The following is a 15,662-nucleotide window of genomic DNA, read 5'->3' as shown; positions in this document are numbered from 1 at the left end:
GGATGAATTTAAAAGAGAGTTCGATAGAGCTCTAAGGGCTGGCGGAATCATAGAAACATAGAAGCATAGAAAATAGGTGCAGGAGGAGACCACTTGGTCCTTCGAGCCAGCACCGCGATTCATTGTGATCATGGCTGATCATCCACAATCAGTAACCTGTGTCTGCCTTCTCCCCATCTCCCTTGATTCAAGTACACTTCCTATCCAGACATCTTTCCAAATGTGTTTTAAAACTCAACATTGTATCTGCTTCTGCAGCTTCCTCTAGCAGCTCGTTCCAGGTACAGACGACCCTCTCAGTGCACAAGTTCCCCTTTCCCCTGACTAGTCTGAAGAAGGGTCTCGACCCAAAATGTCACCCATTCCTTCTGTCCAGAGATGCTGCCTGTCCCACTGAGTTACTCCAGCATTTTATGTCTATCTGCAGTGTAAACCAGCATCTGCAGTTTCTTCCTGCACATCCTGCCTTTATTAGCTCATTCACTCCTCTGGTTCATCTGATTTTCTCATGTTTCTTTGTCAAGTCAAGTCAAGTCCAGTCAATTTTATTTGTATAGCACATTTAAAAACAACCCACGTTGACCAAAGTGCTGTACATCAGTTCAGATACTAAGAAACGAACATACAATGGCACGCAAACATAACAGCACATACATAAACAGTTCACAGCGCCCCCTCAGAGGGCCTCAAACGCGAGGGAGTAGAAATAGGTTTTGAGCCTGGACTTAAAGGAGTCGATGGAGGGGGCAGTTCTGATGGGGAGAGGGATGCTGTTCCACAGTCTCGGAGCTGCAACTGCAACCCCTGAGCTTAAGCCTAGACCACGGGATAGTGAGTAGCCCTAAATCGGCCGACCTGAGGGACCTGGAGATAGAGTGGTGGGTTAGAAGATTTTGATATATAGATATATAATTTATATATTATAAAGATATATAATTTGTCCCTCAGATTTGGGAACTCGCACGCAAAATCCCACCGCTTCTGGCCGCAACAAGCCCAAAAATGGGAAGGGAAAGTTTGATGGTCAGTTAACCCAAGTTAAAGGCAAAGACACCGCAGAAGGTAATGTGCATCTCTGGTGCTGAGTGCTCCGGGCTCCCAGAGCAAGGGACAGTGAGGAAGAGAAAGTGAGGGGTCAGGGCTGGAAAGTTGCGAGAGCTCAGTGTAGTGCGACAGGACATTAGGATAAAGCCACGTGTCCATGGCTGCCTCCTATACAACTAGAGACTAGCCCAACCTGGCTCAGAGGCCTTACCTTGCCCTCTCTCTCCCCTCCGGTGTGCCATGTGTGAGGGTGTCCAGGCTCCCCGCTCTACCTCAGTCCTTCTGACTACCAGCCCCCAGGCCACAGCAGCCCCGTTCCTGCCCTCAGATCCTCACTCACCCTGTCCTTCCTGAGAGTCAAGAGCCGCGATTGTCCTATGTACCGGCAATGGAACAATGAAAATCTTACTGTAGTTTTACAGGCCCATTAACACAATACAACAAAATAAATAAATATACAATCATCAATAAAGTGACAATCAGTAATATTCGTTAACCAGACCAGAACAGTGCAAAATCCAAGTACACAACCCTTGTTGGAGTCGATCTGGCTTCTGTTGGCAACATTAGATCCCCCACCTGTGAACGGCCATTGATGTGTTGAGGGGATTGCAAGGACAGACACAGGAACCTTGCAGTACTGAAGGAGCTGCTTCTCTCATTGTGTCTGTGCCAGCTCTCTGAAAGAGCTGTGGCTCCACTGCCATGCTCTTTCCCACAATGCACATTTCCTACGATCAGTCTAATGCACTTTTTTAAAATGCTACTGAATTTGTTGAACACAACCGTTCAGCCTGGCATTCCAGTCTCACTGCATGGACATATTCTCCCTTATGACCACTAGGCTTAGATGCAATTAAGTCTCTTTTCACTGATCTGGCTGCCAGTGATGAATCCCTCTCCCTTTGTTCCCTCTTGATATAAGTTTCAAATATAGAAATATAGAAACATAGAAAACAAGTGCAGGAGGAGGCTGCCAATGTGGCCCTTCGATCCAGCCAATGTGGCCCTTCGAGCCAGCCAATGACCGCCATTCATTGTGATCATGGCTGATCATCCACAATCAGTAACCTGTGCCTACCTTCTCCCCATATCCCTTGGCATTGAGAATAGATCAGTAAAAGCATTGAGAATAGAAGTTGGGTTGTTATGTTACAGTTGTACAAGACGTTGGCAAGACCGTTCTTTCAATATTGTGTTCATTATGTTCACCCTGCCATAGGAAAGACAACAATAAGCTGGAAAGAGTGCAGAGAAGATGTACAAGAATGTTGCCAAGACTTGAGGGATATTATCTTATAACTGTACAAGATGTTGTTGGGGTAGCACGGAGTATTATGTACAGTTTTGTTCACCCTGCTACATCAAAGGTGCCGTTAAGTTGGAGAGTGCGGAAAGATTTGCAAGGATGTTACCAGGACTCAAGGCCCTAATCTATAGGGAGAGGTTGAGGACTTTATTCCTTGGAGAACTGCAAGTTGAGGGGTGATCTTATAGAGGTGTATAAAATCATGAGGGGAATAAGTACGGTGAATGCACAGAGTCTTTTGCCCAGGGTAAGGGAATAAAGAACTGAAGGATATTGGTTTAAGGTGAGAGGGGAAAGACCCCTAAAAGAATCTTTTTAGTGGCAACTTTTCATGAGATCATATCATAAGATCATGTGATAGGAGCAGAATTAGGCAATTCGGCCCACCAAGTCTACTCCGCCATTCAATCATGGCTGATCTATCTCTCCCTCTCCCTCCTAACCCCATCTGTCTCTCCCTCCTAACCCCATTCTCCTGCCTTCTACCCATAACCTCTGGCTCCTGTACTAAACAAGAATCTATCTCTGCCGTAAATATCTCCACTGACGGCCTCCACAGCCTTCTGTGGCAAAGAATTCAACAAATTCACAAGTGACAATAAAGTATTCCATTCCATTCCTTTACAATGCACTCTAAAATGTTACCAACCACTAAAGTCAGACTAACCGGCCTATAGTTCCAACTATTCTGCTTAGTTCCCTCCTTGTGCAACAGGATAATATTGGCAATTTTCCAATCATCTGGAACCTCTCCTGTCTCTAGTGATTCTTGAAATATCACTGTCAACACTGCCACAATCTCTAAAGCCTCCTCTTTCAGAACCCTAGGGTGCAGTCCTTCCAGTCCAGGTGACCTATCCACTTTCAGCCCTTTCAGCTTCCCAAGCACCTTCTCCCTAGTGATAGCCACTTCACTAACTTCCACCCCCTGACTCTCTTGAATTTCAGGCATGTTGCTGGTGTCTTCCACTGTGAAGACAAAAGACAATAGGTGCAGGAGTAGGCCATTCAGCCCTTCGAGCCAGCACCGCCATTCAATGCGATCATGGCTGATCACTCTCAATCAGTACCCCGTTCCTGCCTTCTCCCCATACCCCCTCACTCCGCTATCCTTAAGAGCTCTATCCAGCTCTCTCTTGAAAGCATCCAACGAACTGGCCTCCACTGCCTTCTGAGGCAGAGAATTCCACACCTTCACCACTCTCTGACTGATGCAAAAAAGTTATTCAACTCCTGCCATTCCTTTATTCCCCATTATCACTTCTCCTGCATCATTCTCCAGTGGCCCAACGTCCACTCTTGCCTCTTTCTTACTCTTTATGTAACTGAAGAAACTCCTGCTATCCTCTTTTACATTATTGGCTAGCATACCTTTGTATTTCATCTTTTCTCCCCATATTGCCTTTTTAGTTACCTTCTGTTGTTCTTTAAAAAGCTTCACAATCCTCCAGCATCCCACTAATCTTTGCAATGTTATGTGCCTTTTTTTTAGTTTTATACTATCCTTGACTTTTCTTGACAGCCACGGTCACCTCTTTCTCTCCCTAGAATCTTTCTTCCTCTTTGGAATAAAAAGATCCTGCATCTTCCGAATTATTCCCAGAAATTCCTGCCATTGCTGTTCCACCCTCACCCCTGCTAGAGTCCCTTTCCAATCAACTTTGGCCATTCCGACACATTTGATTTCACCTTCTCCCTCGCATATTGCAGATTATGTTGTGGTCGCTACCTTTCAATGGTTCCTTTATCAAATCCGGCTCATTACAGAACTCTAAATCCAGAATTGCCTTTTCCCTGGTAGGCTCCAGTACAAGCTGCTCTAAGAATCCATCTCGGAGGCACTCTACAACTTCCCATTCTTGGGGTCCAGTACCAAGCTGATTTTCCCAGGCTACCTGCAAGTTGAAATCTCCCATGACCACCGTAGCAGAGCCTTTCTTACCTGCCAATTATATCTCCTGATGTAACCAGCTTCCTATATTCTGGCTACAGTTTGGGGGCCTGTAAATAACTCCTATTAGGTTCATTTTACTCTTACAATGCCTCAGCTCTATCCACAATGACTGCATCTTCTGATCGTTGTCACCCCTTGCTGAGGGCTGAATTTCATTCATTACCATTCATACCCTACCCCCTTTGCCCACCTGTCTTTCTGAAAATAGGACTTTTCATGCAGACGGTGATGGACACATGGAACGAGCTGCCAGAGGTAGTCGTTGTGGGAGGTACAATAACAACATTTAAATTACACTCAACAGGTACATGAATAGGAAAGGTTTAGTGGGATTTGGGCAGGGCACATGGAGACCAGTGTGGATGGGCATCTTTGCTGGCATGGATGTCATAGAAACATAGAAAATAGAAAATAGGTGCAGGAGGAGCACCTACAATCAGTAACCCGTGGCTGCCTTCTCCCCATATCCCTTGAGTCCACTAGGCCCTAGAGCTCTATCTAACTATTTTTTTAATTCATCCAGTGATTTGGCCACCACTGCCTTCTGTGGCAGAGAATTCCACAAATTCACAACTCTCTGGGTGAAAAAGTTTCTTCTCACCTAAGTTTTAAATGGCCTCTCCTTTATTCTTAGACTGTGGCCCCTGGTTCTGGACTCCCCCAACATTGGGAACATTTTTCCTGCCTCTAGCTTGTCCAGTCCTTTTATAATTTTATACGTCTCTGTAGGATGTCGTATGACGATCTAAACTAGATTCTGTCACCTTAAACCTAACACTGCTTAAATCCTTAAAGGATTCCATGCAAACAGTTAATGAGTCAGATGTAAGTTATTCAACAGTTTTATTTCACAATTGTTAGCAAACACAGGATTAGGAGGAGAATGTTTCACCCTTGACTTCAAATGCTTTCTGCACTGAAATTGCAGGTTCACTCCATAAACTCTTGACACTCATTATGTATCATCCACTTCGTCCAACAGTGTTGCTTGCCTTTACAAGCAACGCACCATACTCACACTGCAATGTTTATTCAACACTTCAACCTCTGGTTGAGCTGCACACAGGAATAACAGGTTGCAGAGTGTTTCTGATACAATGGGTGTGGTCTGTTCCTCAAAGGCAGAGGAACAAAGTCCTGCCCTTCCTTCTCGCCCCAGCTCCCCTTTCCAATCCTGTCGAGCACTTGACGTTGAATCTCCAACCAGAGTACGTTCTGTGCCTTTGCTGTTCTCTCTGTCTTGTCTTGCAACCAGTTGATACTTGAGAGGATGATCGGGTGATGTCTGCATTTCAGGCCAGTCCAACATCTAATAATCCCATGGCTGATCTGATTGATGTCTCAAATCCACGTCCCCTCCACTCCCAGAAAGTCTTCATCCCTTGCTCACAATCTCCCACTGGCTTAAACACGCTCTCAGACTCTGCCTCTCCTGCCCTTTGAGGAATGGAGTTCCAAACACCATCGGCCTCTCTGAGAAGCACAAGAGATATGGTGAATTTTTCTTGAAGCAGTTTGCTTCTAAGCTGCGTTAACTGCTCTTCCACAACTGTCGGTGTCAAAGTCTGACCCAATCCAACAAAAAAAACTGGAAATACTTAGCAGGTTAGGCTGCATCTATGGAGAGAGGTTAACTCCCATTTCAGCTGACTTGAATGTTTAGTTTAGTTTAGAGATAGAGCATGGAAATAGGCCCTTCAGCCCAGCAAGTCCACGCCGACTGACAATCACCCATACACAAGTTCTATGTTATTCAACACAAGAGGGGCAATTTGCAGAGCCAATTAACCTACAAATCTGCACGTCTTTGGAATGTGGGAAGAACCTGGAGGAAACCCACACGGTCACAGGGAGAACATAGAAACTCCATACAGACAGCACCCATAGTCAGGATTGAACCCGGGTCTCTGGTGCTGTAAGACAGCAACTCTACCGCTGTGTCACTGCCGCTTACCAACCGAATGGCTGACTGTAATCTTGGGAGTGGGACAACACTCCAGCTATTGACATGACAACAGCAGGGTGTTATTTTACTGGAGTTTACCCTGATGTAAAGGTAATGATGTGGACCAGCTTTCTCAACAGCAAGCTGACCTTTAATCACCACTGCCTCTACTGAACTTGACCAGGTATCAAATAATTAGGAAAGGAAAGAAGACAGTGTGTTTGTGAGAATCCTTTACACTTGGTCACCACAATCACCATTATTTTTCAGGCAGAAGAGAGAGAGAGGATTTCATGTGTGAGTATCCCACTAGCATTTGGACCAGGCCCCAGTCCCATTATGCACCAGCAGCCACAACTCCCTGCACTTGTCCAAGTGATCAGATCAAAACTCCTCCAACCTCCAGATCTGCAAAGACAACAGACGATCGCTGGGATGAGAATTGGCCAGAGTATCCCATCAGCCAAGCCAGAGAAGAGAGGGAAAGGCCGAACATTGAGTCCCAGATAAAGGAGGCCATTGCATCTGGGCTGGTACGATCAAACGATACCTTCCAGAAGAAGATCGACCTGCTTCAGGATGCATTTGAGGCAAACAGCAGAAGAACTCAGAGGGCTATGGGGCAGATGTGTAACTCCATGAACAGAGTGAAGGTCAACCTGGAGATAGTGGACTCCACGCTGGAGACTATGAACTCCCGTCTGGTGGAATTCCAGAAGGGCATTAAGACCGGACTGAAGGAGCTGACTGTGGAGGTCGGCCACCTAGCATCTACACTTGCGTGGAAAGGCAGAAACTCCCAGGATAATTTGGATCCCAGGTTCCACGGTAGCATGCCAGTCCCTGGCAAGGGGTCGCTGCAGTCTGTGCCCGATGAGTTGTTGCACAGACCCTGAGCGCCCACTACAACACCCACACTTCACCCCTGGCTCAAGATCATGAATAAAATACTGGAAAAAAAACCTTGTGTTGTTTGCCCTAGGAAATAGGAAAAGGATTAAGCCTGGAATTAAGGTCCCATTTAGGCCATAACATGACATTCTCATCATCTCCTTCAATCGTCAGGTCTTGTCAATGAGAAGATGACCCGTTTCCCAGTCTATCTGCATGTTAAAATCTCCCATAACCACAGAAGCATTACCTTTGCGACATGCCAACTTTTACTCTTGATTCAACTTGCACTCTCTATCCAGGCTATCCAGGTTTGGGAGCCTGTAGGTAACTCCCTTTAGGGTCTTTTTACCCTTGCAATTCCTCAGTTATGTCCATACTGATTCTACATCTCCTGATTCTATGTCACCCCTTGCAAGGGACTGAATATCATTCCTTACCAAGGGACTGAATATCATTCCTTACCAACAGAGTGACCCCACCCCCTCTGCCCACCTCTCTGTCTTTTCGATATGTCGTGTACCCCTGAATATTCAGCTCCCAGCCCTGGTTCTCTTGCAGCCATGTCTCTGTAATTCCCACAACATCATACTTGCCAATATCCAACTGAGCCTCAAGCTCATCCACTTTATTTTTTATATTTTGCGCATTCAAATACAACATTTTAACCTCGGTATTCACCTCTCCTCTCACACTGGTCACTATTGGCCCTGACCTTACTCTTTTATCCCTTCTCGAAATTTTCCTTCCCACTAATTCGGGAGTCTTTTGCAACTTTTCCTGTAATAGGATGATGTGTTGCCTCCATTGTGCCAGGGTCAAGGATGTGTCTGTATGGGCAGCAGACATTCTGGGAGGGGAGAGGAACCAGCCATAGGTCATTGTCCAAATTATTACTAATGATACAAGCAGCTGGAGAGAGAAGGTCAGAGTCATAACGTCGTACAGCACCGAATCTGCCCATATGCACCACGATGCTTCATCAACACTAGTCCCATCTGCCCGCGTTTGGCCCCAAATCCTTCTTATCCTAGTAGAAACAAGGAACTGCAGATGCTGGTTTACAAATACACAGAAGATGCAAGGGTAATTCAGGGTGATGTTTCACAGAGTGCTGGAGTAAATCAGCGGGTCAGGCAGCATCTCCGGAGAACATGGATAGGTGACATTTCACAGAGTGCTGGAGTAACTCAGCGGGTCAGGCAACGTCTGTAGAGAACATAATAGGTGATGTTTCACAGAGTGCTGGAGTAACTCAGCAGTTCAGGCAGCATCTGTGGAGAACATGGATAGGTGACGTTTCACAGAGTGCTGGAGTAACTCAGCGGGTCAGGCAGCATCTCTGGAGAACATGGATAGGTGACGTTTGGGGTCAGGACTCTTCTTCGGTGTTTGTGGGGGGTGGGGAAGAAGGTTGGAAGAGAGGAGGGTGGTACAAAGCCTGTCAAGTAAGGGGTGAATACAGGTGAGGCCCTCCCTCTGATAGGCAGATTGTTGAACAAATGCGAGAGATGAAAACATAGAAGATGTGAAAAACAAGGATTGACGAGTTCTGAATTGTGAAGCTAGAAGTAGGAATGTAGGTGAACAGGTACTTTGGATCTGTCTTCACTAAGGAAGACACAAACAATCTCCCAGATGTTCTAGTGGCCAGAGGACCTAGGGTGACAGAGGAAATGATGGAAATTCACATTAGGCAGGAAATGGTGTTGGGCAGACTGATGGGTTGAAGGCTGATAATTACCCAGGGCCTGATGGTCTGCATCCCAGGATACTTAAGGAAGTGGCTCAAGAAATTGTGGACGCATTGGTGATCATTTTCCAATGTTCTATAGATTCAGGATCAGTTCCTGTGGATTGGAGGGTAGCCAATGTTAATCCACTTTTTAAGAAAGGAGGGAGAGAGAAAACAGGGAATTATAGACCAGTTAGCCTGACATCAGTGGTGGGGAAGATGCTGAAGTCAATTATAAAGATTAAATAACGGCGCATTTGGATAGTAGTAACAGGATCGTTCCGAGTCGGCATGGATTTACGAAGGGGAAATCATGCTTGACTAATCTTCTGGAATTTTTTGAAAATGCAACTAGGAAAATGGACAAAAGAGAGAGCCAGTGGATGTAGTGTACCTGGACTTTCAGAAAGCCTTTGATAAGGTCCCACATAAGAGATTAGTGGGTAAAATTAGAACACATGGTCTTGGGGGTAAGGTGCTGACATGGATAGAAAATTGGTTGGCAGACAGGAAACAAAGAGTAGAGATTAAGAGGTCCCTTTCAGAATGGCAGGCAGTGACTAGTGGGGTAGATGAAGGGATTAAAGGTAACATTAACAAATGTGCAGATGACACAAAGCTGGGTGGCAGTGTGAACTGTGAGGAGGATGCTATGAGGTTGCAGGGAGACAGGTTGTGTGAGTGGGCGGATGCATGCAGATGCAGTTTAATGTGGATAAATGTGAGGTTATCTACTTTAGTGGCAAGAATAGAAAGGCAGAGTATTATCTGAATGGTGTCAAGTTAGGAAATGGGGAAGTACAAATGGGATCTGGGTGTCCTAGTGCATCAGTCACTGAAAGGAAGCATGCAGGTACAGCAGGCAGTGAAGAAAGCTATTGGCTTCATAACAAGAGGAGTTGAGTATAGGAGCAAAGAGGTCCTTCTGCAGTTTTACAGGGCCCTGTTGAGACCACACCTGGAGTATTGTGTGCAGTTTTGGTCTCCAAATTTGAGGAAGGACATTCTTGCTATTGAGTGCAGCGGAGGTTCACAAGGTTAATTCCCGGGATGGCGGGACTGACATATGTTGAAAGAATGGAACGACTGGGCTTGTGTACACTGGAATTTAGAAGGATCAGAGGGGATCTTATTGCAAAATTTAAGATTATTAAGGGATTGGACACGCTAGAGGCAGGAAACATGTTCCCGATGTTGGGGGAGTCCAGAACCAGGGGCTACAGTTTAAGAATAAGGGGTGGGCCATTTAGAACGGAGATGAGGAAAAACCTTTTAACCCAGAGAGTTGTGAATCTGTGGAATTCTCTACCTCAAAAGACAGTGGTGGCCAATTCTCTGGATGCTTTCAAGAGAGAGTTCGATAGAGCTCTTAAAGATGAATGTGGGAAGAAGGCAGGAACGGGTACTGATTGTGGACGATCAGCCATGATCTTGGTGAATGGCAGTGCTGGCTTGGAGGGCCGAATGGCCTCCTCCTACACCTATTGTCTATATGCCGATAGCCCAGCCATACTCAACCTTGTTTGGGGAGATGAACCTTCCAGGTGATGGGGGTTTCTGTGGGACAGCATTTGGTGAACAAGGGACCATAACTCATTGAGTTTTAACTCAGTGGTCAGGCAGCATGTCTGGAGAAAAGTAACTCAGCGGGTCAGGTTGACCTGAGACATCACCTAATCCTTTTCTCCAGGGATGCTGCCTGACTCCAGCTTTTTTCAGTGTAAACCAGCATCTGCAGTTCCTTCCTATTTGTTAGGTTTTAAGGGAGTTATGGAAAAGTCGATAAGGTTGGACCTGGAGAATGGAACTGTTAATGTGGGGTAAGGGAAGTTACAACATCACCAGGCAGGAGCTTTGGAGAATACGTTGGGAGCAGAGGTTATCAGGTAAGTCTACATGTGACATGTGGGAGTTGTGGGAAGACCAGCTGACCAGTTCAAGGCCAACATGATCCTGTGAGGAAGGAAGATGAGGATGGCCTGGTCTGGAAGGAAAAACAAACTGCAGAAGCTGGTTTAAATCGAAGGTAGACACAAAATACTGGAGTAACTCAGCAGGTCAGGCAGCACCTCAGGAGAGAAGGAATGGGTGACGTTTCAGATCTGAAGAAGGGTCTCGACCCGAAACGTCACCCATTCCTTCTCTCCTGAGGTGCTGTCTGACCCGCTGAGTTACTCCAGTATTTTGTGCCTGGTCTGGAAGCTTGGGATGATTAAAGTAGTTGCAAATTTGATCAAAAGAATAAGGAAGCATGTTAAGGTTTAGGAAAATGAAATCAGACAGGGCCTGTTATAAAGGATATAAAGAAAGCAGAAAAGAACGGAAGCATGGAATCAAAAGTGGGCCTGAAATGCATGTCGCATTGAGGAAAATCCCTAGGTATTTGATACAGACGTACAATGAAATGGAAAGTGGGGGGTAGAGCAAGACCACCCAAGGACAAGAGAGGCATTTATGCCTGGGGCCAGAGAAAGTGGGCAAGTTACTCTGAGTACTTTGCATGGATTTTTCCCAAATGTCCAGGACAAAGACATGGAATTATGTATCAGGGAAACAGGCCCTTCCACACAACTCGTCCACGCCAACCAATATGCCCCATCTAGTCTCGTTTCGCCCCTACCCCTCCAAACCTTTCCCATCCATGTACCTGTCCAACTGTGTTTTTAATGTTGTCATAGTTCCTGCCTTAACTGCTTCCTCTGGCAGCTCACTCCATATATCCATCACCCTCTGTGTGGAGAAGTTGCTTCTCAGGTACTCATTAAATCTTTCCCTATCTCACCTTAAACCCATGCACTCTAGTTCTTGTTTCCCCAACCCTGGGCAAATGATTGTGCATTCTCCCTATCCCCCCTCATGATTTTATACATCTCTCCAAGATCATCCTCCTGCACTCTAAGGAATAAAGTCCCAGCCTGTCCAACCTATCCTTGGAGTTCTGGCAAAATTCTTATAAACCTAGTTTAGTTTAGTTTGGAGATACAGCGCGGAAACAGGCCCTTTGGCCCACCGGGCCCGCGTCGACCAGCGATCCCCGCACACTAACACTATCCTACACCCACTCGGGACAATTTTTGCATTTACCAAGCCAATTAACCTACAAACCTTTACGTCTTTGGAGTGTGGGAGGAAACCGAAGATCTTAGAGAAAACCCACGCAGGTCACGGGGAGAACGTACAATCTCTGTACAGACAGTGCCCGTAGTCGGGATCGACGCCGGGTCTCTGGCGCTGCATTCGCTGTAAGGCAGCAACTCTACCGCTGCGCCACCGTGCCACCCATTCCTCCCCTTCTCTCCACCTTTTACAGCTTCATGGTATCTTTTCCACGCAGGGTGACCAAAACTGAACACAATACTCCAAGTCCAACCTCACCAATGTATTATCCCAAGTTCTGCAATCAATACCCTGCCAGTGTGCCCCCCTCAATCACCTCCTTCACCACCCTGTCTACCTACAGCACCACTTGCAGGGATCTAAGTATGGTTGAGGTGAGAGTCCAGGGAAAGGAGTACTGGGCAGATCATTGGGAGCTGGGAATGGTGGTAGATCTATTGAACCGCATACTGTTGGGACCCCCCCCCCCCCCCCCTCCCAAAAGCTGACCACATGACCCTCAGCATTGGTGAACCTCCTGTTCTGGGCCAGGCTTGGCACCTCCAAGGTCCAGTGGGTGAGTGGGAGGAGGGTTGGCTGTGCGCTGCTCACTCCCTCAAACCATGGTAATGCCCCTCCCCAGCAGAAACCACACCGCCAGTTAGCAGGACCTTGTCTCTCCCCAGAGAAGTCGGCCATCATCATCCAGTGTGCCTTCCGGCAGCACCTGGCTCGCAAGGAACAGGCCAGGCGCCTGAAGGAGAGGGAGCAGTACGAGGAGACGATGGAGAAACTGGAGAGAGAGGTGGGAACTCGGCCAACCACAGCCCCCAGCCCCCGCCACACCATGTACCCTCTGCCTCACTCCTCCCCCAGCCCATCATCCTGCCCTTCCACAGTGTTACAATCCCTGACCAGCTTGACCAATGTTCCAGGACCCCCTCTAAGCTGCCCCTCCCACACTGTTCCCCCCTCCGTACCGCCCCTCCCTCACCGCCCCTTCCCAGTACCCCACTCCCTCAGTACCCCCCTCCCCAGTACCCCACTCCCTCAGTACCCCACTCCCCCAGTACCCCACTCCCTCAGTACCCCACTCCCTCAGTACCCCACTCCCCCAGTACCCCCCTCCCCCAGTACCCCACTTCCTCAGTACCCCACTCCCTCAGTACCCCACTCCCTCAGTACCCCACTCCCTCAGTACTGCACTGGAGTGTTCTGGTTCCTGGAGTGAGCTGTGAACCCGGGGGGTTGCACTGATGGAGGGGGTTTCACTCGCACCATCTCGTTGGTGGTTCATGTGGTCGGACACGGCAGCCAGCGTGATTGATTTGGCCGTGGTGGGTGCAGTAACTCCACTCTCTGAACTACAGGCATTTGTGGCGCTGGTGAAGAGGGAGCAGGAGATAGCTGCAAGGGAGCGTGCCAAGGAGGAGGAGGAGCGGCGACGCAAGCAGGAGCAGCAGCGGCGCAAGGTCCGCATGCTGGAAGCTGCATTTGAGGGAGACGTGGAGGAGATGCAGAGCATACTGAAGGAGGTGAGCTGGGCAGGCCCTGACCATCAAACCAGGGAGAATGGAGGCAGCAGGTGATACAGGTAACCCATGGGGGATAGAGACATGAGGGTGATACAGGTAACCCAGGGAGAATAGAGACATGAGGGTGATACAGGTAACCCAGGGAGAATGGAGGCAGCAGGTGGTACAGGTAACCCAGGGAGAATGGATGCAGCAGGTGATACAGGTAACCCAGGGGGAATAGAGACATGAGGGTGATACAGGTAACCCAGGGAGAATGGAGGCAGCAGGTGATACAGGTAACCCAGGGGAATGGAGATAGCAGGTGATACAGGTAACCTAGGGGGAATAGAGACATGAGGGTGATACAGGTAACCCAGGGGAATGGAGATAGCAGGTGATACAGGTAACCCAGGAGAATGGAGATAGCAGGTGATACAGGTAACCCAGGGGGAATAGAGACATGAGGGTGATACAGGTAACCCAGGGGAATGGAGATAGCAGGTGATACAGGTAACCCAGGAGAATGGAGATAGCAGGTGATACAGGTAACCCAGGAGAATGGAGACAGCAGGTGATACAGGTAACCCCGGAGAATGCAGATAGCAGGTGATACAGGTAACCCAGGTGGAATGGAGACAGCAGGTGATCCAGGTTAACCCAGGGAAAATAGGGACAGGGAGGTGATCCAGGTAACCCAGGGAGAATAGAGACATGAGGGTGATCCAGGTAACCCAGGGAGAATGGAGACAGCAGGTGATACAGCTAACCCAGGTGGAATGGAGACAGCAGGTGATCCAGGTAACCCAGGAGGAATGGAGACCCCCAGGTGTTCCATAGACTTACACAGAAATGCTAACCATCATTACCAGCACCCATCCATGCTAATCCCACGCCAGTATTGACTGGAGCTGTGGATGGAGCTCGGGACAACATAGATAGGTGACGTTTCAGGTCTGGACCCTTCTTCTGTTGCCTTCTCTGGATCTGGTACTTGCCTGGTATGTGCTCTGGGGCAGTGAATTCCAGATTGCAACCCCACTCTGGGTGAAACACCTTCCTCATATTGAGCACAGGAGGCTGAGGGGTGATCCTTTAGACGCGTCAATCATCTTGAGGGGCAAGGATGAAATAAACACACAATGTTTTTCCCAGAGTAGAGCATTCTAAAAGTAGAGGGCATAGGCTTAAGACGAGAAGGGAGAGATTTTAGATGGACCTTTTTCATTCAGAGAGGAGTCAGTTTCTGGAAAGAGCTGCCAGAGGAAGGTGTCGAAGTCAATATGACTTTTAAAAGACATCTGGACAGATATATGGAGACGAAGGTTTTAAAGGGGTATGGGCCAAACACAGGCGAATGGGACTTACCCAATGTGCCAACTTGGTTAGCATGGACAAGGTGGGCCGAAAGGCCTGTTTCTGGACTATCCATCTCTGTGGCATTTAAAATAAATCGGGACAGAAAATGTAGAAGAGACTTCAGTTACCTGCTGCCCTCTGCAGGGCATGTGGCCATCTGCTCCCTCTCCTGGCTTTGCTTTGTTATTGTCACCTCTACCGAGATAGAGTGAAAAGCTTTGTTTGTGTGCTGCACTGTCACATCAGATCGCACATGAGTACCATCAAGCCATACACAAGCACAACAGGTAGTGCAAAGACAAAAACTGTGCAGAATATCGTGTTCCCCTCACAGAGAAAGTGCGGTCAAACAACATCCAATGTATGCAACGAGATCATAGGGTCATAAGTGATAGGACTGGAATTAGGCCATTCGGCCCATCAGACCCATCGCTCCCTCCTAACCCCATTCTGCCTTCTCCCCATAACCCCTGACACTTATACTCATCAAGAATCTATCTATCTTTGCCTTAGAAATATCCACTGACTTTACCCCCACAGCCTTCTGTGGCAAAGAATTCCACAGATTCACCTCCCTAATAAATTCCTCCTCATCTCCTTCCTAAAAGAACGTCCTTTAATTCTCTAGTCCTAGACTCTCCCACTAGTGGAAACATCCTCTCCATATCCACTCTATCCAAGCTTTTCACTATTCTATGTGTCTCATTGAGGTTCCCCCTCATTCTTCTAAACTCCAGCAAGTACAGGCCCAGTGCCGACAAACGCTCATCATAGGTTAAGTTGGAAGATGGGGACTACACCCTAGAACCCCAGCA

General features: G+C 47.6%; 1 protein-coding gene across 1 annotated transcript in view; it reads left to right on the top strand.

The window, feature by feature from the left end:
* Positions 1-15,662, top strand: part of LOC144607480 (IQ motif and ankyrin repeat domain-containing protein 1-like) — a gene marked incomplete at its 3' end in the record, with an annotated part of 41,377 nt that overhangs the window by 4,384 nt on the left and 21,331 nt on the right. Inside the window, exons 3-5 of the mRNA XM_078424352.1 lie at positions 949-1,062; positions 12,661-12,779; positions 13,345-13,509. Of these exons, the coding sequence (XP_078280478.1) occupies positions 949-1,062; positions 12,661-12,779; positions 13,345-13,509 (398 nt within the window). The remainder of the gene's footprint in view (positions 1-948; positions 1,063-12,660; positions 12,780-13,344; positions 13,510-15,662) is intronic.

The sequence above is a fragment of the Rhinoraja longicauda genome, chromosome 2 (assembly GCF_053455715.1).
Source record: "Rhinoraja longicauda isolate Sanriku21f chromosome 2, sRhiLon1.1, whole genome shotgun sequence".
NCBI lineage: Eukaryota > Metazoa > Chordata > Chondrichthyes > Rajiformes > Arhynchobatidae > Rhinoraja > Rhinoraja longicauda.
This window is presented reverse-complemented; position numbering and strand designations above follow the sequence as displayed.